General features: G+C 38.2%; 2 protein-coding genes, 1 long non-coding RNA gene and 1 pseudogene across 4 annotated transcripts in view; 3 read left to right on the forward strand and 1 right to left on the reverse strand.

Moving 5' to 3' along the window:
* LOC126611149 (uncharacterized) overlaps window positions 1–18,307 on the reverse strand; it is a 72,575-nt gene extending 54,268 nt beyond the window's left edge. The window contains exons 1-2 of the long non-coding RNA XR_007618721.1: window positions 18,217–18,307; window positions 13,957–14,108 (exon numbers count right to left, since the gene is read on the reverse strand). This is a non-coding gene — a long non-coding RNA (uncharacterized LOC126611149). The remainder of the gene's footprint in view (window positions 1–13,956; window positions 14,109–18,216) is intronic.
* The window catches only part of LOC126611146 (glutathione S-transferase F9-like), a 62,117-nt gene extending 43,712 nt beyond the window's left edge, over window positions 1–18,405 (forward strand). Inside the window, exon 4 of one of the 2 annotated variants that reach the window (XM_050279330.1) lies at window positions 14,099–14,113. The gene's annotated coding sequence lies outside the window, so the exon portion shown is untranslated. Of the gene's footprint in view, window positions 1–14,098; window positions 14,114–18,216 lie in introns of those variants that run through there. The other variant, XM_050279329.1, reaches the window with a different exon arrangement.
* LOC126611147 (glutathione S-transferase F9-like) lies at window positions 12,614–14,090 on the forward strand (annotated as a pseudogene).
* LOC126611144 (glutathione S-transferase F9-like) lies at window positions 16,447–18,405 on the forward strand. Its single transcript, XM_050279326.1, has 3 exons — window positions 16,447–16,802; window positions 17,118–17,166; window positions 17,756–18,405. The coding sequence occupies exons 1-3, from the start codon at window positions 16,467–16,469 to the stop codon at window positions 18,205–18,207; spliced, it is 837 nt and encodes a 278-aa protein (XP_050135283.1). The 5' UTR covers window positions 16,447–16,466; the 3' UTR covers window positions 18,208–18,405.
* Window positions 18,406–22,860: the final 4,455 nt, after the last annotated feature.

The raw sequence follows: 22,860 nt of genomic DNA on the forward strand, positions 1-22,860 counted from the left end.
GAAGAACGAAGAGAGCTTTCTTGATCCTTCGGGATTTGCTTGGGAGCTTTGGAGTTTCAAAGTTTCAAGGTTTTGGTGTGAGGTGAATTGGTTATGAATTGGTTCTTTTTCTCCTTTCAAATGAATGAATTAGCCTTCTATTTATAGAAATTTCCAAGGCCTAATTTTGAATATAATATTCCAGATGAAATAAGTCGTTTCTGCCAGGTGTTGACATGTGTCCTATTTGATGACTTTTCCGACTCTTTTCGATTTTTCGTTTAGTCACACGCTACGTGTAAAATTTATGTGACACGTGAGCGTTGAAATTGTAACTATTGGTCAACATTTATTTCACCGAAATTTCGATGTCTACAAATGCCCCCACTTCAAGGCGTGTCGTATACATGTGTTTGTCGCGTGTAGGATATGCGTTTTGAAGTCCCTTAATGTAGATGTCGACCCAAGGGCCATCGAGGCTTGATCTTGAATTGGGCTGGAGATTTCTTCAAGGGCCGTTAAGGCTTAATCTTGAATTGGGCTTGAGATTTCTTCAAGGGCCGTTGAGGCTTGATCTTGAAGGTTGAAATTGGACCACAAGGAACTTCATGTGGTAGATGATCTTTGGCTTTTAGTGGATGAATTGGCACGTATTTGTTTTTGTGCTTGTTGACTTTCCACAGCTTTGATCTTGAACTGGGTTGGAAGATTTTCTGGATTCCTCCAATGGTTGACTTTCCACAGCTTATTCTTGAACTGGATTTGATTCAAGGGTGGTGGACGTTTGATCTTGAATCGGACTTGTGATTTCCTTAAGGGCCGTCGAGGCTTGATCTTGAATTTAGCTGGAGATTTCTTCAAGGGCCGTTGAGGCTTGATTCTTGACGGTTGACTCGAACACATGGCAAGCATGCACGAGGTGAAGGTGAAGACTTGTTGCTTTGTTTAATCTTTCTAATTCACACCTGAGCAGTTTGGTCAACGGTATGATCTTCAAGATTGATGGGCTCTTCTTCCAGTTGGTGACTTGATCTTTAAGGATTTGATTCAAGGGTGGTGAATCGGCACGTGCAGCCCACAACGCCTAGCGAGTCGACCCAAGAATTTGAGGGTCAAAACGAGTCCTCCACCCAGAGTGATTGCAACCCTGATGATATGAGATACTTTTGATTTTGAAGAAGTAGCGGATGAATCGGCACGTGCTTTGTTGTGCTTGTCTCCACATGCTTCAATGTATCATTTTCCCTTGCCTTATCTATTCTTCTGGCAGAATGTGGCATCTTTTCGAGTTCCTCAGCTCAGACTCATTCTGCTGAGTTGACTGTGCAGGCTGCATTCTTTTCTGCTTGTTTCTTCTGCACATTGTCTCCACATGTTGCAAGGTATCATTTTCACTTGCCTTATCTGTTCTCCAAGCAGATGTGGCAGCTTCTTTGGAAGTACAACAACAGTGGAAGACGAGTACTCGAGAGCAAAACCATGTAAGCAACCAGGCAAAGGTTCCAGGTAGTCGGCAACCATTGAGTGATTGATTAATATGGCTCACATGCTCTTTTTTTTCATCAGAAATCTTCGACAATTTGTCTGTAATTTTTGCCAAGCTGAGTGTGCATGTGACAGGTGTTGACGAGGCTGAAAAAGATTGGTGCCTCTTCGATATCTGGGATCGACGCTTCGACAAACTGCCCGTGATTTCCGCAAAGCTGAGTGTGCATGTGACAGATACTGACACGTCTGGAAAAGCAGATGCCTTTCCGATTTCTGAGCTTACCTCTTCAAGTTCTAAGCTCCGTCGAGTGCAGAGGTTGCATGTGGCAAGTGCGGACAAATCTGGAAATGAAGATTAGCCCGTGGTTTCTGAGCAAGCCCAGCTTTTGAGAAAGCTAGCACCTCTTCGATTTTTGAATTGGCCTCTTCGAATTCTGAGATTGCCTTTTCGAACTCTGAAATCCCGTCGAGTGCTGATTTTTATAGAGGCACGCAGTTCGTTTCAAGCACATTTGAATTTTCGCTTATAGAAACTCCCTTCTTGCACTTCTAAGATCTTGATTTGTCCGACCTCTTCTTTCTTCAACACCTTTGAAAATGTCTGGCCCTTCTGACCGTCGTTTTGACTTGAACCTTGGTGAAGAGGCAGTCCCACCTTCTCTAGACAACATATGACGCCCATCCTTCATATCCCCTACTGGTCATCTTACCGTTGGGGATTCGGTGATGAAGAATGATATGACCACTGCAGCGGTGGCCCGGAACCTTGTCACTCCCAAAGATAACAGACTGTTTTCCAAACGGTCTGATGAGTTGACTGTTAAGGATTATCTGGCTCTCAGTGTGCAGTGTGCAGGTTCTGTGTCTAATATGGCCCAACGTCTATTTGCTCAAACCTGTCAAGTTGAATCATTGAAGGCTGAAGTGATGAGTCTCAAACAAGAGATTAGAGGGCTCAAGCATGAGAATAAACAGTTGCACAGGCTCGCACATAACTATGCTACAAACATGAAGATGAAGATGGACCAGATGCAGGAATCTGATTGTCAGATTTTACTTGATCATCAGAGGTTTATGGGTTTGTTCCAACAGCATTTGCCTTCGTCTTCTAGGGCTGTACCGCGTAATGAAGCTCCAAATGATCAACCTTCGGTGCCTCCTCCTCCTGGGGTTCTGCCTAGTATTGAGGCTCTAAATAATCACCCTCTGGTGCCTCCACCTTCTGGAGCTCCGCCGAGTATTGAGACGCCACCTGAGCAATGAAGACTCTCTCCCGTTTATTTGCACATTGTTTTTGTAATTTTTATTTTAATTTTTTTTTTCATGTAAATGTACGTTTCTGTAAAATTTTTTTTAGAGAAATCAATAAATGAGCTTTGTTTCACTCAGTGTACATTTTTTTTTCACATGGTGTCAAAAGCACCAAAGGACTCTATTTTTTTTCACATGGTGTCGTCCACCATCATTTTTTTATTTTTTTATTTTTTTTTATTTTTTATTTTTTATTTTTTTTTGCTTTCAGTGGTGCTCACAGCCACCACCATCATGAACCTTTCAACTTTTTTTTATTTTATATTATTATATATATATATTTATTATATATATATATATATATTTTTTTTTTTCTTTTCCGTCAGCTTTTGGTGCCAGATGCACCATGTCTCCTCTTTTCCATTTTTTATATTATAATTTTTTTCCATGCACACATACATACATACGTACATACATATATACATATATATATATAGGGTGCAGGATAGGAGCTTGGAGGAGGAAGAAGGTGGAGCACGGAGGAGGAGGAATAAGACTTGCTTGCTGCCTGCAGCAGATCCCAGATGGACAGCGGCGACTGAGTGTTTGGGCTTCCGTGGCTCAAGCTCTGTCCACAACCCCAACCACTGCGTAGAGTGTTGACTGGGGAGAACCAGAAGCGACCCAATCCTTTGGCTTCTCGAAGGCGAGCTGGGAGAGGTACAACGACTATGGTAAATGAAGATTGAGTACTGCGGCTGACGTCCTGGAGAAGCGTGGGTGATTCGAGCATCAAGCCCAACTCGAAAACCGACAGCGGGGAGCAAAAACGAAGGTGAAGCAGCAGCCTATTCATCCCTTTACCACGGGAGATCAAACTCTGAGCCACCTCAAACAATCCCTTACTGGCAGCATAATGAAGGGCAGGTCAACCGTCGTCCGTCTTCATTCGTGCTGTTTATCACACTTGTTAATTCATCAGCATCAAACATCAGCTTCACTACCTCGGAGCGACCTGAAGAGACAGCAACGCAGAGGAGAGAGAGAAGGCGGAAGGGTAGAGATAGCTGACTGATCCCCGGAGAGCCTGAGCTTTTTCCGGCACGCCTCGCCATCTTCCACTTATTTTTTGCTTCTTTTGCTGTTGACGTTTAGATTCATTACTTCTCTTCTTATCAGCTTTGGATCGCTTTAATTGATGAACCCTTTTCTGTAGTGGATCAAAGGGGTAGTTAGCCTCAAGCTTGAACTCTTGAACGCACCTTATTACGGCTTTCAGTGCAACAAGCTCTTTTGCATTAACATCATCATGTGCACCAGTACCATCTCATGTGCTGTCTCAAGGTTGCGGAAATGCTCTTCAATTTCTTTCCATCGAACCCGGTCCTCAGAAGTATCATTGGGTGCATTTAGTTCCTAGTAATGCGTCACCAAGCTGATCGATTAGAGAGCTTGGTGCATCACTTTCCAGAACTTGTTTCACATCAACCATGGTTAATGCAAATCTACACTTGAGAATGATTCACACAGAGTGCCTAAACAGGTCTGAGACGGAGAGGAAGCGAGCTCACAGGTTGCGACTCCTGGAATTGCAAGTGGAATTTGATCGAACGCTTGGCGTGCATAGTCAAGGTTGAAGAAGGAGGTCCGCTTACTCCGGGTGTGTGCACTATGTGTAGCAGGTGGGGTTTGGGTGGAGTGAGGAGGCTGAACGATTTGCAAAGCTCCAACGTCATGTAGAGATCGTCATTGCCGGTGTTGAAGGCACCTGGGAAGATGCCGCGACTTTCTTCGTCCACTTGGGGCTTTTAAACGGCGCCATATCGATTGGAATAGAGGACGTAGTTGGTAGCGTCTGGAGGGAAATGACCGATGGCAGCGTCTCTGGAGATCATCGATGCTCAAGAACTGACCAGAATTACTAGATGTGCACCGGGTCAGGATCCGAAGAACCTTCCTCTTCGGCTTGTACTAGCAGCTTTTGGAAGATGGGCCGGGGCCTGATTTGGACAATAGGCTTGGGCCTGGTCACTGCCACTTGGGTTTGGACGACCTCCTTCTAATGGGCTGGCTGGATAGATGACATATATATATATTATTTCTTTTTCCTTTCCTTTCTTTTTCCTTTCTTTTGTTTTTTTGTTTTTTTGTTTTTTTTTTTTTGTTTTTTTTTGTTTTTTTGTTTTTTTTGTTTTTTTTTGTTTTTTTTGTTTTTTTTGTTTTTTTTTTTTGTAAATACATAATAACATATGTATTTATTTATTTTTTTGTAATAAAATTGACTTTCTTTAATAAAACATTTATTTTTTATTTTGATATGACTGAACTCGAAATTAAATGTTCAAGCCGCCTACGTACCCTTCCAAAGAAGAGATCAAGTCATAACGTAGTTCAAATACTTTTTTTTTATGCCGTACGCAGTTTCAACTCGTGCAGGCAAGAAGCTTTTGGTGCCGTTTGCAGTTTCAACTCGTGCAGGCAAGGAGCGTTTGTTGGTTCGTCAAGCGATCCGGGAGAGTCTTTCCTCCCAATCTTCATAGCAAGGAGCCTTGACTGAGTAGTTGAAGAAGTCTTCTGGGAAGATGTCATGCATCGTGATGGGGATGGATGATCTTCATGTCAAAGTTTCATTATCTCCAACACTTTCACATTGTTCTGAAGGTTGACATGAGCTGCTTTGCCCCCTTTCCCATTGGTGAACTTGTGGAATATATGGTTGCTGCCTGAAGAGGCGTTCCTCGCAATCTTTATAGCAAGGAGCCTTGACCGAGTAGCTGAATAATTTTCTGAGGAAGGAGAGATCGCGCATGGTCGATCTTTGTGTCGAAATTTCCTCATCTTCAACACTTTCACATTGCTTTGGAGGTTGTGAAAGTTGCTTTGCCCTCTTTCCGATGGATGAACTTGTGGAAAAGTCATATGCTTCTTGTGCAGTTTCTTCAGAGTGACATGAGTCCATCCTTCAACTTCACTTGGCTTGACTGGCATGGTTTTGGAACATGCCCCCAGCGATTGAGGTGAAGATTTTGAGTTGACAAAGCCGGAAGTGACGTTTTTTATCTCGTCTTCTTTGTCTTCTTGGGCCTCCTCTTCAGTGTGGTCCTCTTGGGTTTGTTGGCGTGAAGATTGGCCGGTGTAGATGATGGTGCACCTCCTTACCTTTAGTGGTCCTTTTGTGTCGACCTCCAAAGCTGCTTGGCGCTTCATCCTTGAAGGAATCAAGCTTTGAACATCGTCTTTTCCTGCTAGATTGTCGAGCTTTTCTTCCTTTGGTGTTGTCTTCCTGTTTCTAGAAGGCTTCTTAGTTTCTTCAAGTATGTCCGCAGCCGACCGTTGCGGAGGAGATCTAGCTATGCCGCTTTGTTTCTTGGGTTTTGATAACCTTTCAAAGACAGATCTTTGCAATGTTGGCATTCTAAGCCTTTTGAAGATGGAAGTTCGGTCTCGACCACTGATGCGATCAAGTGTTGAAATTCTAGGTTTTGAATGATTCAGCCTGTTGAAGACTGAAGTTCGAAGGGCGGGTTTAGGCTCTTCTTTTGGCCTTGTGGCTTGTGGTCTTGGCTTCCTTGTTTTTTTGTAAGTCGCTGATGTCCACCATTCCTTATCACCAGTAAATGCATCTTGGTTGCTTGCCCCCGGTGATGGTTGTGTAGGAGGTGCCGTGTGACTTGAACATTGACGGGAATGGTCATGTATGCTTCGGAGATGCACATGATCGAGTGATCCAAACACGATAGTAGTAGTGTGTGCCGCATCGAGTGATCCAAACACGATAGTAGTAGTGTGTGCCGCAACTGTATCTTCGAGGTCAAGCTCGATTTTCCCTTGTTATGCTAGCTTCAGGATGAGATCTTTCAGTACGAAACACTTTTCTGTTAGATGACTGATGAAACGATGGAATTTATAGTACCTTGGACTATCAGTAAGATTCATCTCTTCCGGCCGTCTGCACTCAGGTAGGTCGATCACCTTTTTGTCAAGCAAGTCTTTCAATATGGCAACCACATTAGAGTCGAGGAATGGATAAGTTTTCTCCTCGAGCTCCTTCAAAGTACGTATATGCATCTCTTTCAACATGGCTGAACTGCCGTTTGAATCGGCATCAGAGAGCATGGATTCGCAGTATTTCCTTAGGCTTTCCCCCTTTGGTGCCCTTAGTGAGGCTAAGGTGATCACAGGCTCGTGCTTTGGGTGCTCTTGTTCCCTTGGCAGAGTTGATGCAGAGGTGAAAGAGGCGGCATAAGTAGCTCTTGCATTGCTTCGAGTCGTGATGCGCAAAGTGACACCACTTGAGACGAGGACGCTCTTGTTATTTGCGCCGATTGCGGGAACAGTTTGAGCCTTCCTTGATGCCATTGATTTTGGAAGTGTGCTTGAATTTCTTGAACGGAGAAAGAGATGAGAGGTAGAGATGATCCCACCGGGCGTGCCAAATTTTTAAACACGAAAATTTCTTGAAACGAAGGAGACAAGAACACGTGTACAAAATAATATTTTGTATTTGATGATTTTGGGTTACAATCTCTTTCAAATTTGATCCTCTGATTCGATCTTCGTAAGGTGTGTATTTGTGGATGTACGATTGATCCAAGGGCCGTCGAGGCTTGATCTTGGATGAACGGTTGAAAGTTTCTTCTGTTGGAAATGTGCCCTAAAACCAATCATATGATGATACTTTACGGACATTTCACATGTTAAACTAATCTAGTTTAATATCAAGGGCAAAGATTATTGTTTGAGCTGTCTCATATAAATGTTATACGCTTAAACGATAAGTCCAAGGAATATGTGATTGGGAGAATGCGATCTAAAGAAGTTAGATTCATGAGACCATTCTTTCGTAGACACATCCTAAACGTTCCTGATCATAGGATTGCCAATTGGGCATTGACAGTCCGTTAAGATCAGTACGTGTTGTGTCTTCTCTTAGGGAAAGTGACTAGTCTCGAGTCATTGGTGTGTGTGACATCAAGACAAGCATGTAGGTGCTCAATAATGAATGAGTCCACTGAACACGATCAACGAGGAGTTCTCATACTCATGTCACATGAGAACTCATAGTTGGGATAATGCAAAGTAATCATTTGACCTGAGGCATCATAGTTGTCTTGTGGTTAAGTCCTTGATCTTTGATTATGTCAAAGTCACTCCATCATGAGGGTGTCCACGGCATCGTCGGGGTTAAGCCACTTAGCCATGGAGGCAAGTGAATGTGCAACAAGGGATCTCTAACCTTCAAACCGTTTGGGGGAGAATACTCTATGATATGATTAAGAATCTCTGGCCAGAGTATGAATGAGATTTAGGAAGTCGTTCCAAATCACATTCAAGGTAATCATATAAGCACACGAATCACATTGGATAGTAGACATGAATAAACTATCAAACCAAACAATGTGGTCAAGAGTATTGTATTAGAGAAAAACCGTATTGCATTTGTAATCCGAAACTGAATAGGTTCTCCACCTCTTCTGATTAGCTTGGGTAGCCATGATATGCTGCTAGGTGTCACTCATGGTTTGTGGAAGCCCTAAACATGTATAATCACTAAAGGGAGAATTGAAAGTAAGTTTCAATTCACAATCGATTTGAAAGAGTTCTAATCGCCCATTGCCTCGCTAAAAAGAACCTAATGGATCGTACACCATTGGATAGTAGACATGAATAAACTATCAAACCAAACAATGTGGTCAAGAGTATTGTATTAGAGAAAAACCGTATTGCATTTGTAATCCGAAACTGAATAGGTTCTCCACCTCTTCTGATTAGCTTGGGTAGCCATGATATGCTGCTAGGTGTCACTCATGGTTTGTGGAAGCCCTAAACGTGTATAATCACTAAAGGGAGAATTGAAAGTAAGTTTCAATTCACAATCGATTTGAAAGAGTTCTAATCGCCCATTGCCTCGCTAAAAAGAACCTAATGGATCGTACACCGTGTAAGGTAGAGATTGAAGAAACAAAGGAGATGAGTAAGAATAATTAAATGGTTTGATTATTTATTTATGGCAAGGATTAATTAATATGTTAATTAATCAAACGAATAAAGTTCGTTAAAAGATCACTGGTTAGTTTTGGGCTTCAAGGCCCAATGTGCTTCGAACATCAAGCCCATTAACTTAAGTTGTATGACAACTTAATTCACAAAGGCCCAAAAAGCCCAATAGAACCCTATGGCCGGCCATTTAGAAGAAGGGTAGTGAACTTGCTTTAATTACAAGTTTGCCACTCCAATGAATAAAGGTATAAATATGACTTTATAGCCAAAATTCATTTAGGGTTTCTTTTAGAGAATTGGAGAGAACATATCTCTCCCTTTTCTCTCTAAGAGGCCGGCCACCCTTGGAGGGATTAGCTAGTAATCTTTCTCCTCCAAGGTCACTCATCTCTTCTTCACATCTTACCTTGGTGTGGAGACTTAGAGGTTCTCTATTTTGAGAACTTGGAGAAACATATTCTTCCATCCAAATCCATGGATCTAAGAAGCAAGGAATGAAGGCCCTCTCCTTGGGTGATTAGCCTTTGCTTATGCAAAGAGGAATCTACAAAGGTATAAATTTCTCAACTCACTTTGATTTGAGTTGAGTCTTGGTTCACCAATCTACTAGGCTTTGAATTTCATGGTTAATGTTTTGTTTTTAAGTGCATACAAGCATGATTCCGCCTTTTAATTGTTAATTGCATGCTATAGATGTTGCTTAAATGAACATGTTTTTCACAAAATTTCCTTCATCTTCAAGGGCCGTTGAGGATTGATCTTGAATGGCGGTGATGAACAGATCTTCAAGGGCTTTTGAGGCTTGATCTTGATGAACAGTTGATGGATGGATCTTCAAGGGCTTTTGGGCTTGATCTTGAATAACGGTGATGAACGGACCTTCAAGGGCTTTTGGGTTTTGATCTTGAAGGACGGTTGGATGTGTGGATTTGTCGACGTTGTTGATCCAAAGGGCCGTTGGGGCTTGATCTTGAAGGTTAGGTTGACGAAGAACGAAGAGAGCTTTCTTGATCATTCGGGATTTGCTTGGGAGCTTTGGAGTTTCAAAGTTTCAAGGTTTTGGCGTCAGGTGAATTGGTTATGAATTGGTTCTTTTTCTCCCTTCAAATGAATGAATTAGCCTTCTATTTATAGAAATTTCCAAGGCTTAATTTTGAATATAATATTCCAGATGAAATAAGTCGTTTCTGCCATGTGTTGACATGTGTCCTATTTGATGACTTTTCCGACTCTTTTCGATTTTTCGTTTAGTCACACGCTACGTGTAAAATTTATGTGACACGTGAGCGTTGAAATTGTAACTATTGGTCAACATTTATTTCACCAAAATTTCGATGTCTACAATAATTCTTGAAAAAATAATTTTACAGTAACAATCACATATGGTTGTAGGTCGGAGAAAATTGCAAAGGCATAGAGAAGGATTTTGATGACAAATTTACCTAGCTAACGAATTTCAGAAAAAATTACAAAAAAAAATTCATTAGTTCTACAAGATTTGGGGGTTAAAATGTGAACGATGAAAGGTTCCATGTCGAGAGGCATAGCTGATGCGACCTGTAGAGGAAGTGAAATGGATAAAAGTTAAAGTTTGAGTAAGAACAAAGATAAGTGGTGGGATCCAAAATTCTAATTATCTTTAATTCTCTCATGCATTGCTTATACATTTCAATTAAAAACTCAAAAATATGATATATATTTTTAGTCGCATATTGACAAAGTAAGTAAATAAGAAAAAACACCTCACAGTTTTATATAAAAGCACTCCAAAATTTCGAGGGGAAACATCTACTTGTAAGCCGGGGTTTTTTGGTTCCCTTTTCTCAAATCAAATGTTGTGTCACCAATAAAAATAAGCACGTTAATCAACCCTTAAATAATAATCCAATCTTTAACTTCCATGTCATTTAGTTTACCATATTTTGTCTACAAATTTAATCTTCTTAACATTACCCTTTCTAAATTATTAAATTTGGTGTGCTTTTCTAAGTGTTATTTTATCGAAATCTTACCTATGAAAACAAATAATTTTTATTATATGGAGTTTAGGGTATATTTTTTTACGTTGCCTTGGGCCTCAAAAATCTCAAGACCGGCCCTGATATACAATGAATACCATCCTCTTATTCTAGTAAAAGCACTCATTTTCTTTGCTCAGCGATCATTTTCTAGTCAAAGCATATATAATTAAAAGAAAACTTAGGTCACAAACACTTTTGGAAATTTGGGGATGCAATTTTCAAGGGAGGCAGATTGTCTGCTCTTTTGGTGCCCTTTCCATCCCCTCCTATTTATATGGTCATGGTTAAGCCACGGCAACATTTTATATTAATTTTTTAATAGAGATAATAGGACAAAAAATAATAAAAATATAAAATGTTGATGTAACTTAACCGTGACAGTATAAATAGAAGGGGATGAGAAGGGCACCATAATAGGAGGACATACAATCTCTGCCCTCCCACCATTTTCAAGACGCCCTAATCCTGTTTATGGAAATATCCCTTCCATTTTTCAATTGGATGGTTTTTTAAGGGTTTTTATATTAACACCTTGCAAAATGTTGAATGCACCCCACATTAAAATTTAATATTAAATGACTTATTTACTCTACTATGTAATGAAATTTTTGACCTTATTAGATTTAAAAAAAATAAAGATTTATAAATACACCCCAAATCACTTTTAACGTATTATTTATCTTCTCAACTATCAAACATGTTGATTAAGAAAAATTGTTTTTGACGAATGGAACACGAAATCGATGTTTCAGGAGCTTCACATGAGGTAAGACTTCATAGTTTTCATTGTTTTAGTGATTTCAATGACATCAATAATGATTTAATCTTGCGTTTGCTGCATTATTTAAACTTCTATATTCATATTCATCTTTTAGTGTTCATATGGTTAGATTCAATCCCTGAAAATTAAAAATGAGTGTTATAAGATTTGAGAAATGTGGGGTGTAAAGAAAATGTGGGGTGTATGTACAAAATATAATATGTATATTGAGAATGTGGGGTGTGGGGGTATTATGGGAAAGTAAGTGGGTGTATTAAGATAATTTTTAAGTGAAAAAGCAAATGTGGGGTGTATTAAGTTTATGGGGTTTATTCAACAATTTGTGGGGTGTTAATATAATTAGCCTTTTTTAATTAATAAATCAAAAGAAAGAAGGTTACGTGGAAGCTGAGACGGTTCTAACTTCCTTATCAGAAAGACTGTTAGGGACGCTACAAATGGATGGATGTATGCATGTGAGCACCCCCACCTCTTCTCCACTCCAATTTTAACTTCTTCCACCCCAATTGTTGGAGTGGCATTATCATCACATCACACCCTATCTATCTATGTAGTAAGAAGCATAGTCTAAAATATCCATAATATTCCGATATTTCCATCGAAATTTTTGTGTTTTTGAACTACCGATATTTCCGATATCATCGATATTTTAGACCTTGCTAAGTCACTCATGTATCTTACCATGCAATGTATAAAGTGTAAAATATTGTACTAATTCATTATATATAAATGATTATGGTGTGCTTAAACTTCTTTCATTAATTACTACATATTTTCTACATTCACAATGTTTGCCAGCTCACTATATAATCAACTTAAATCAGTTATATCTATCATGAAATGCATTTCCTTCCAATTTTTTGTGATAAACTAATAGATAATTGACTAAATAAACATCCTGCAAAGTTTCAATAAAATTTTCCATGTTTTTCTTACAATTTCAGTGGTTTTTATTCAATTTTTATCGATATCGATAATATTCTGATATTTTCATTGAAATTTTCGTGTTTTTGGATTACTGATATTTCTAATATCATCGATATTTTATATCTTAGTTCACCTGTGGTTTTTACATTGAAAAAAAATCATAACAATGGTGGTGAAGGTGTATGGGCCTCTGTACGGCTCCCCAAAGCGTGTGCTGGTGTGCCTTGTTGAGAAAGAAAGAGGTCGACTTTGAGACAGTCTCCATTGATGTCCTCAAGGGAGAGCACAAACACCCTGATTTCCTCAAGTTGCAGGTTGGCTAATTAATTACTTCTTAATCCAATTGTTTCTCATTAGTGATTGTTTTACTCATAAACTATGGAAATTATTATAGGAGTTTTAACTAAACACTTCAGATACTGTTCACTTTTAACGAAAAATCACATTTTTAGCATTTTCTGGTACTATTCACTACATATTTATTTGTCATTTTTCATTAAAATTAAAGTGTTTTTGAATTTTTCGTTAGTTTTTCTAATTATTTATGTGTATGTTGATTTTTGTATTGGTTTGTTTTAAATGCAGCCATTTGGATCAGTTCCTCTCATTCAAGTTGGGGATTATATATACTCTATATGGTATGCTGTGCCTTCTTGCTGGCACTTGATTTTTTAATTTTATTGTTTAATATAATACAAGTGATAGTGGGGCAGGAAAATAGAACTCGGAATCTCAGTTGAAGCAATGAATATTCTTAACTAACTGAGCGACAACTATTTTGGAGCCAAATTTTTTTATCTTTTGAGAATTCCCTTTTGTGGGTTTACTTCAGTTAGCATCAGATTCACACTACAATACACTTGCTCATTGGTTTCTTAACATCACCAACCATGGCGAAGCCACAGAGGCGCAAGGAGGTACGAGAATTCGTCCCTCTGAACCTGCACGGAAGGTGTTCAATGAAATTCCTGAACTGATCACCAATACAATGATCTAACAAGTTGCTTACTAAGAATGTAAAGTTGCACATCGGAAACCAGAGCAAATAAAATACAACACGTAATTAATGATTCCACAACAAATAGAACCGAAGATTTTTTTTTAATTTTTTTAATTTTTAATTTTTTGAGATAAAACTCCACTGGTCCATCTTTCTGAAATCTTGCCAGTTGTTTGATAAATCGTCTTTGATCTGTAGAATCACGAGCAATCATAAGGTACTACGCAGAAAAGTATAAGTCACAAGGGACTAATTTACTGGGGAAGACAATTGAGGAAAGAGGGCTTGTGGAACAATGGCTGGAAGTTGAAGCGCACAACTTCCACCCACCTAGCTACAATATGGTCCTTCACATTCTCTTTGCCTCAGTTTCGGGTTTTCCTTCAGACCCCAAGATCATACAAGAGAGTGAAGAAAAGCTAGGAAAAGTGCTGGACATTTACGAGGAGCGGCTGTCGAAGAGCAAGTACTTGGCCGGTGATTTCTTCAGCCTTGTTGATCTTAGCCACCTTCCGCTCACTCAATACTTGGTGGCTAATATGGGGAAGGAGTATATGATCAGGGACAGAAAACATGTCTCTGCATGGTGGGATGACATTAGCAACAGACCATCTTGGAAGAGGGTCCTCTAGTTTGGTGCCCCATTTTAAGGTCGATGTACCTTTGGAAGAAAATGTGTGTACAACGGGTGTATACAATGGTTTTTCTCGTAGTGATAACGTGTTGTGTATAAAAAGTTATTGTGAGAAGAAGGTTTTACTCTTGTACTTTATATAAACTTTTGTAACCTGGGGGTTGGGCAAAATAAATAATCAGAACAACTTGTTGGATTAGTGTGCTCTTTCCTTTATCATTTGCTTTATGTCATGGCTATCTGCCGATCTGTGGTCATTTTTCTGTGTCATCTTCCTTCTATTTTCACTTGATGATCAACACTGCAAGGTCAAGCTCATCTTTGATGTTCGAACTTGTGAACTACATAATACTTCTCCAAATTAGGGTTTATCAATAGTAAAATATGTGTGACTGTAACACTACTTGGCAGTGTGAAGTCGCACTGAGAAGATTAAATAAATAAATACATGTGTTATAATATGTAAAATTGTAACATCACGTAACAATATGACAGTTACTTATAAAGATTAAGTACATAAATACACTTGTATAATATGAATTAAAAAGATCAAGTACATAAATACATGTGTATAATATAAATATTATTCATGTAAGTGTCTCACGTGAGTGGCTATAAAGGAGACAGTTGTTCATCATATGAATACAAAACAAGGCAGATAGATATCCACAACTTCAATGCATTTCAGATGCTTTCTCATCACATTTGGTACCTTTTACTCGTCTTATGTCATGCCCTCCATTTTATATGAATTATTTATAAAAAATTGTTATTGACAACGGTAAGACCTTTATTTTATTTTTTTAATTTTTTTATATTTAGTTATGAGGAGTGCATAATAGATTTTTAGAGTACTAATAAGAATTATTTTATATGTACATAATTGTCTTTCCCTTGCTATCTTAGAGCTTCACCAAAATAAATGTCAAAATGTCCAAATTAGTATTAATAGTCAAAAGATAGCAACAATTTTCCAATGGAAAAACCATATCTGATGTGGCATGACATAAATTAGCAACTATCACCCTTGTTGCCCAAATTAACAGCAACTTCAAATCATTTTTTAATTAATTATTGATTGCATTTTATTAAGTTTATTATTGTTTTTTCTTTCAAAACATTTATTATAATATTTTAATATAATAAAATAATAGCTTAATTGACACATCGGGTGAAGAGAAAAACTAAAATATGTCAAACTACGACATTGACTGTCAAATTTAAATTTTATATTTAAAATTGGACAAATTACATTTTACCCCCTCAAGTTGAGGTTAACAAATTTGTTGGAATTTTGGATTGACGGGCCGGGCCGCCCCACTCTAACAACACCAATATTGTCCCTCAACTTGGTAATTACCACATGTCCAATCCATCATGTGTGCAGATTAGGTTTATTAATTAGAGTGAGGTAATCATATTTAAGCTCATTATTTCTCTTTCTCCCACCTGTGGATGCAAATTTCTTCCTCCTTGATCTTGGACAATTTTGCACCTACAAAACAATTAACACCTTAGGTTAAGGCCAAGAGCCTCACGTGCCCACAATGAATGGGGGGGCGTTGGCCGAAGAACCTCCGATGCCAAAGTTAGAATTTAGAGAGAAAGAGTGTTTAGAGAATTTTGGGATTTTTGCCAAAGTGTTGGAATAAATATTTGGTGAAAATATGAGCCTATTTATAGGGCTAGGTTGGTTTAGGTTTTATTTTGGTTTAATTAGCCAATTAATTGGCTAATTAAACATAAAAGGAAATATTTTTGTGGTTATGGAATTAATTGGCTAATAAAAAGGAAGAAATGGTGAAAAAAGGTAGAAAAAGTGATGGATTAGGTTTTGAATGGGGATAGCCGGCCATGTGGTGTTTTAGGGTTGAATTGGATGTATTTTGTGGTTATTTGGATATAATGGATGGTTTAATTGACAATTAATGGGTTAATTAGGCAATAAACCCATTAATTAGCCAATTAACATAATTTAAAAGGAATGTGTTTGGGAATTACCTTGTAGATAGGATTTGATGAGATGGACTTTGAATTGTTACCTATTTTGGGCACTTCTGTCTTGGTTGAAAGAGGGTTGCCCGCTGCTTGCGCGTAGGAACCTCGTTGTACTGCAAGGGTATTTTTGTCCTTTTTGTCCAAAAATCCACGTGTCGCCTTGTGAATATTTTTAGCTCCACACCACCGATGTGGGATAATCAACAAAAGTAACCGTTGAATAATGACGTAATAATAATGTGTTCCTCATTTATGCTAACGTGCCAACTTGTGCCACATGACCATTAAATTAAAAAACTTTTCGACTAGAAAAATGATCTTCGAAATGCATCCTTTAATCTCTGAAAATATAATTTATCCTTTAAAATTTAGCATCTCTTTTTGAAGATGCTGCTAAGACATAAGAAAACTACAAATGGATGGATGTATACATGTGAGCAGCCCCACCCACCCTCCACTCCAATTTTAAATTCTTCCATCCAATTGTTGGAGTGCTATATAATAAGAAGTAAAGAACCAGAAGCTGGAGTTTGCAGATCTGATCTAAATCCTTCGGTTTTAACACTAAGAAGTCATAACATGGTGGTGAAGGTGTATGGGCCTCTGTACGCCGCCCCAAAGCGTGTGCTGGTATGCCTTGTTGAGAAAGAGGTTCACTTTGAGACAGTCCCCATTGATCTTCTCAAGGGAGAGAACAAACACCCTGATTTCCTCAAGTTACAGGTTAGCTAATTAGTTACCTCTTAATGCAATTGTTTCTGATTAGTGATTGTTTTACTCATGGTATGAATTGAGATGGTCTTTTGTAAATACATAATTATTTTGAGTATATTAATTATTTCTTTATTTTCCAATCGTCTGGAAAGGCCAAAAGAAACATCTTATTCTTTCTTCAACAATTTCTGATCTTTAGTGGACCTCTCAATAGGATTTAAACCCAGATGAAGTTCTGATCATCTGTCAGAGAAAAAAGAACGAATAAGTCTGTAAATTATTTACTTGTACATTGATTTTGTATTGGTTTGTCTTTAATTGCAGCCATTTGGAACAGTTCCTCTCATTCAAGATGGGGATTATACTCTATATGGTATGCTATGCTTTCTTTCTAGCACTTGATATTTTAGTTTTTATTGTTTATTCTGATACAAGTGATAGTGCGGTAGGAAAATCAAACTCGGAATCTCAGTTGTATCGATGAATATTGTTAATCAACTGAGCAACAACCATTTTTACTAGCACATGATAGATCTTAATTTTTGGGGCCAAAATTTATCATCTTTTGAGAATTTCCTTAGCATCAGATTGACATTACAATACACTTGCTCACTGGTTTCTTAACATCATTGTTGTTTAAGAATGTAAAGTTGCATGTCGGAAACCTGACCGAATAAAATGCAACACGTAAGTAGCGATTCCACTAATAATAGAAGGGAATTTTAACGAAAAACTCCATGTACTATTCACTTTAACGAAAAACCACATTTTTACACTAAAAAGTCAATCCTGGTACTATTCATTTTACCCTTTATTTTGTCCTTATCGTTAAAACTCAAAATTTTCAAGCTATTTTCATTAGTTTTCCTAATATAGGGGTACCAAAGTATTTTGAGATAAAACTGCAGTGGTATGTCTTTCTGAAATCTTACCAGTTTGATAAAATCGTCTTTGATCTGCAGAATCACGCGCAATCATGAGGTACTACGCAGAAAAATATAAGTCACAAGGGACTGATTTGCTGGGAAAGACAATTGAGGAAAGAGGGCTTGTAGAACAATGGCTGGAAGTTGAAGCACACAACTTCCAGCCACCAATCTACAACTTGGTCGTTCACATTCTCTTTGCCCCAGTTTTGGGTTTTCCTTCAGACCCCAAGATCTTACAAGAGAGTGAAGAAAAGCTGGGAAAAGTGCTGGACATTTACGAGGAGCAGCTGTCGAAGAGCAAGTACTTGGCCGGTGATTTCTTCAGCCTTGCTGATATTAGCCACCTTCCATTCACTCACTTCTTGGTGGCTAATATGGGGAAGGAGTATATGATCAAGGACAGAAAGCATGTCTCTGCATGGTGGGATGACATTAGCAACAGACCATCTTGGAAGAGGGTCCTACAGTTTGGTGACCCATTTTAAGGTCGATACCTTGTAAGAAAAATTGTGTACTAAGGGTGTCTATAATTATTTTTCTCGCAGTGATACGTGTTGTGTGTGAAAAATTATTGTGTGAAGAACGTTAAATTCTCGTGTAACGTTATATTCTCTTATAGTTTATAAAACTATTGTACCCTGGAGTTGGGCAAAATAAATAATCAGAACAGCTTGTTGGAATAATGTGCTATCTCCTTGATCATTTGCTTTATGTCATGGCTTGTGAGATTTTTTTTATTTCTCTGTAAGGCTCACAATCGACCTTCCATTTGCTGATTGGCTGATCTTTGATCGTTTTTCTGCTTCGTCTTCCTTCTATTTTTCTGTTTCTGTAGTCCTCATCTCTGATGCCCGAACTTGTGAACTACAGGAGGGTTATACCTCTCCAAATTAGGAATAGTAAATAAATAAAGTGTTGCAATAAGCGTGACTCTAATATCATGTGGCAGTATGACAACCGCATTAAAAAGATCAAATAAAAAATACACGTATAAATATGTATAATTGTAACATTATGTGACGGTGTGACAACTTCATTGAAAAGAAAAAAAATCTTCAAACTTAAGAGCTTAGTTTTGCTAGAAAGGGTCATGCTTGTACCTTGTAGGTTTATGGGCCTTCTTCAGGCTGAATTTGTTGTTAATTTTAATGCTTTTGAAAACCTCATTAGTTTTGTGAATGTTTGATATCAGATCGTTACGAAAAAAGCTAAACAAAATTGTTCATATTAATATACTAAAGATTCTATGATACTGATCAAATCAAATTACAAACATGTACATCTATTATATTTGGACCGTGAGCTTTACATATACGTTATAGAACAATGTTCAACTCTTTATATATAAAGAGTATTTTGAAATGTGTAACTTATTAAACTCATATAAAAAGTTGGGTTTTTATCACAAATGGTCATTGAAATTGACTCACCTTATCAAGATGATCACTGAAATTAAAAATCAATCAATGTGATCCCTGAAAATAAATATCGCAAATCAATGTGGTCTTTCCGTCACAAATATGTTAAAATTATGTTATGTACTGATATGGCACATAACTGGATCCCACAAGTCTAATTATGACACACCCCGACCGAGATCAAGGCATGCTGGCCATCACGTGAGGGTGACGTAGCCATGTACACAGTGCGGAAGCAATAAGGATAGGAAATATATGAATAAATAACAACCGAAAGTTACTAATGTGCACTCATAAACCAGAAGTGCTAAGAGTGAAATACAAGTGTAAGTACACCTAATCAGAGCGTAGAAAGTCTAGGTGCAATCCAGTAGGACAAGTACTAGTCATACAGTACCATAAGATGTCCTACAATTATTTTAATATGTCAGAACCGCTGAAATCCTCGCATGCCACCAACAGCAAGCTTACCTAAAACCTGGAGGGGCGCAAAACAAAAAACGTGAGCGGGCAAAAAAAAAAAACAAATGTTTTACAAAACCATTTCATTTCTCAAAGGTTCTAACCCCTCACCATAAAACATGTATAATTTTCCCAGAGATAGAATATAGACATATGCATAAATGTATCTGTAATTATCTCAATTCCAATCATGCTTCACATATTCATAATCATAAGTATGTCATGCCAAGATATAACAGAATAGGTAATTCAGGTGAGAATAAATTCAAGGAAAGTAACATATAAGTCGGAACACCTGTAGAAATCTGTACGGTTGAATTCATAGCTCAATAGTCAACCTAGCCAGAGTCACTAATATGACCTATACGACATTACACTGCACACAAGTCGGAACCAATGAAAGGTCTGTACGACAAGACTGGGTTTAATATAATTATACTCAATACTACTCTCTCATGATAGTTAGGCGATAAGTCGCTAGTCACCTACAAGTTGGAACCACTTATGATGGTCTATACGACAAGACTGTGCACCTAAATTGGATCCAATATGAGCATATGGTGCAGGAGGTGACATTATATACAGGCATGTGTCATATCTCTAGCTAAATCATAATCACCCTAGGTGCAGGTTTATGAGCTCAATGTTTCTCAATCACATATCACATCATCGATGATTCACATAACCAAACATAACTCACCTGGTACTTACCTGAGCGTCCACAACACCACAATTATATATTATGCATCATATACTATAGCAAATACAAAATATAAATCTATATGCATGACATTCAAGGCATACTTTCATTTAAATGCATTTTTTGGGAAAATATCAAGTATATAAGTATATACTGAAAACCAAAAGCCTGCTCACTGGTATGTCAAAGGGTCGTAGCCCCCGAGTCGCCCTTGATTGCACTCTTCCTCGGGATAAGTCTCACCTATATGCGAATTAACTGAATAAATGTTAATTTAAAGCACATAACCAATATTAGCTAATAACTACTCATACATTGCTCAAATGGGATTTTTGAATATACCAACGTGATCTACACAACTCCACGAACATCCTTATATTTTTAGAAAATATTTCCGACCACGCACGCGCCGCCAAGCACCGACCAAGGCACGGCCAGACGCACCGCCCACGCGCGGGCACATGCCAAGCACACTGACAGTAACCCTAACGGCATTAGGGAATATTCCGTTAAAAAGTAGCATATACCTTTAAAACTAACCTGACGCCGTTAGAATATTCCGTCGTCTCCTTCCTTGGTTCGCCGGACCGTCGCCGTTGCCGGAAAAACTGGAAATTTTCTAACCTTAATATCTCAGTTGTTTTTCATCCAAACTTCATGAAACTTAACTCAATTTAAAGCTCTTAACTTGTAGAACATCCCCATACCTATTTAATGCTCTGAAAATGACGGAACTCGCCGGAAAATCCTCCGATAATCCAGCTAAACCTGTAACTTGTCGAAACTAGGTCTCTTGACATCCAATTTGCTTGGTTTTGAAGGATAAAATTTGTCCTAGCTAAGAACATGTGAGAATATTTGAACACATATGCAAACTATTAACACATTTAAAGTAGGCATGCATTCAAAAACAATTCTAAAACCCATGACTTTCAAAGCCTAGTGAATAGTGAACCAAGAGACTCTTTAACAACATTAAAGAGAAAGAAGGTTTTAGAGATTCATTACCCTTGAAGCTCATCCTTGTTTACACAAGGGATTCACCCAAGTAGAGGGCCTTCAAGTCACCTCCTAGCTCCTTGGATCTTCCTTGTGATTTCCTTCCTTTTTGATGCTCATTTGCTCCTTGAGGATGTGAGGAAAGGATCTCCAAAAACACCAAAGGTTTGGTGTCACTAAGTCTCCACACCAAGGATGAGGTGTGAAGATGAAATGGATGACTTAGAGAAGAAAAGATTGCTAGCTATCTCCTCTCTAAGTGGCTGGCCTCCTTGTAGAGAAAAAGAGAGAAAGTCCTTCACCTTTTTGCCTCAAGAAAACCCTAATGAGGTAAAACCTATAAAGATGCTTTTATATCTCTTTTCTTAGGTGAGTGGCAAACTTGCAATTAAGCAAAACTTCTCACTACCCTTGCTATGGCCGGCCATCTTAAGTGATTGGGCTATTTGCCCATATTTATTTTAGTTGTCATACAACTTAAACATAATGGGCCTAGTGGACCAAACCCTTTTGGACCTCAAAGCCCAAAACTAACTTAAAAGCCCAATACGAACCTTTCCTAAAATTAATTAACTAATTAATTAATCTTGACCATTCTCAATTAAACCATTTAATTGCTTATCCATCTCATTTATATTTCTTCACTTTCATCCTTACTCGGTGTACGATCCATTAGGTTCTAATTAGCGAGGCAGTGGGCGATTGTTACTCTTCACGATCGATTATGAATTGAAACTACATTTCAATTCTCCCTTTGATTAAGATTAGTTTTTGCTAATCTTCAAGGCTTCCACAAACCATAAGTGACACCTAGTAGCATGTCATGGTTACCCAAGCTAAGTAGAAGTGGTTGGAGAACCTATCCAGTTACAACTACAACGCAATACGGTCTTTCTCTAATACAATACTCTTAATCACATTGTTTGAGTGACAGTTTGTTTCATGTCTACTATCCAATGTAATACTTCTCTATACGATTCAATTGAATATGATTTGGAACATACTTCCTAAGTCATATTCGTATGCTTTGGCCAAAGACTCCCGAATCATATCTTAGAGTATTCTCCTTCCATCATGGAAGGTTAGAGATCCCTTGTTGTGCATTCATATGCCTACATGACTAGATAGCTTGACCCCAACAATGTCGTGGACACTCTCGATGGAATGCCTTTGACATGATCAAAGATCAAGGACCTAACCATTAGACATCTATGATGCCTCAGGTCAAAGGACTACTTTGCATATTGCAACTTACGAGTTCTTACTTGACATGTATGTTCGAACTCTCTTTTAATCGTTGTTCAGTGTACTTGATTACTCTTTCAAGCACCTATGTGTTTGTCTTAGTGTCCAACACTAAATGACTTGAGACTGGTCATACTCACGCTTGAGTTGACATAACACATACTAACCTTAGCGGATTGTTAATGCCCAATTAGCAATCCTATGGCTAGGAACGTTTTAGGAATGAACATAAGAGAAAGGTCTCATTAGTCTAACTTACTTAAATCACTTCTCTCTTAGATCAAATACATTCATTGGATTCCCTTATTACTTAA

The sequence above is a fragment of the Malus sylvestris genome, chromosome 17, assembly GCF_916048215.2.
Source record: "Malus sylvestris chromosome 17, drMalSylv7.2, whole genome shotgun sequence".
In the NCBI taxonomy this organism is placed as follows: Eukaryota; Viridiplantae; Streptophyta; class Magnoliopsida; order Rosales; family Rosaceae; genus Malus; species Malus sylvestris.

Bases quoted from the DNA above. Each gene is read 5' to 3' on its own strand.
- LOC126611144 (XM_050279326.1), top strand. From the start codon at position 16,467: ATGCTGCTAAGACATAAGAAAACTACAAATGGATGGATGTATACATGT. The intron at 16,803-17,117 runs GTTAGCTAATTA...CTTTAATTGCAG, and splicing joins CTGATTTCCTCAAGTTACAG to CCATTTGGAACAGTTCCTCT. The intron at 17,167-17,755 runs GTATGCTATGCT...TTTGATCTGCAG, and splicing joins TGGGGATTATACTCTATATG to AATCACGCGCAATCATGAGG.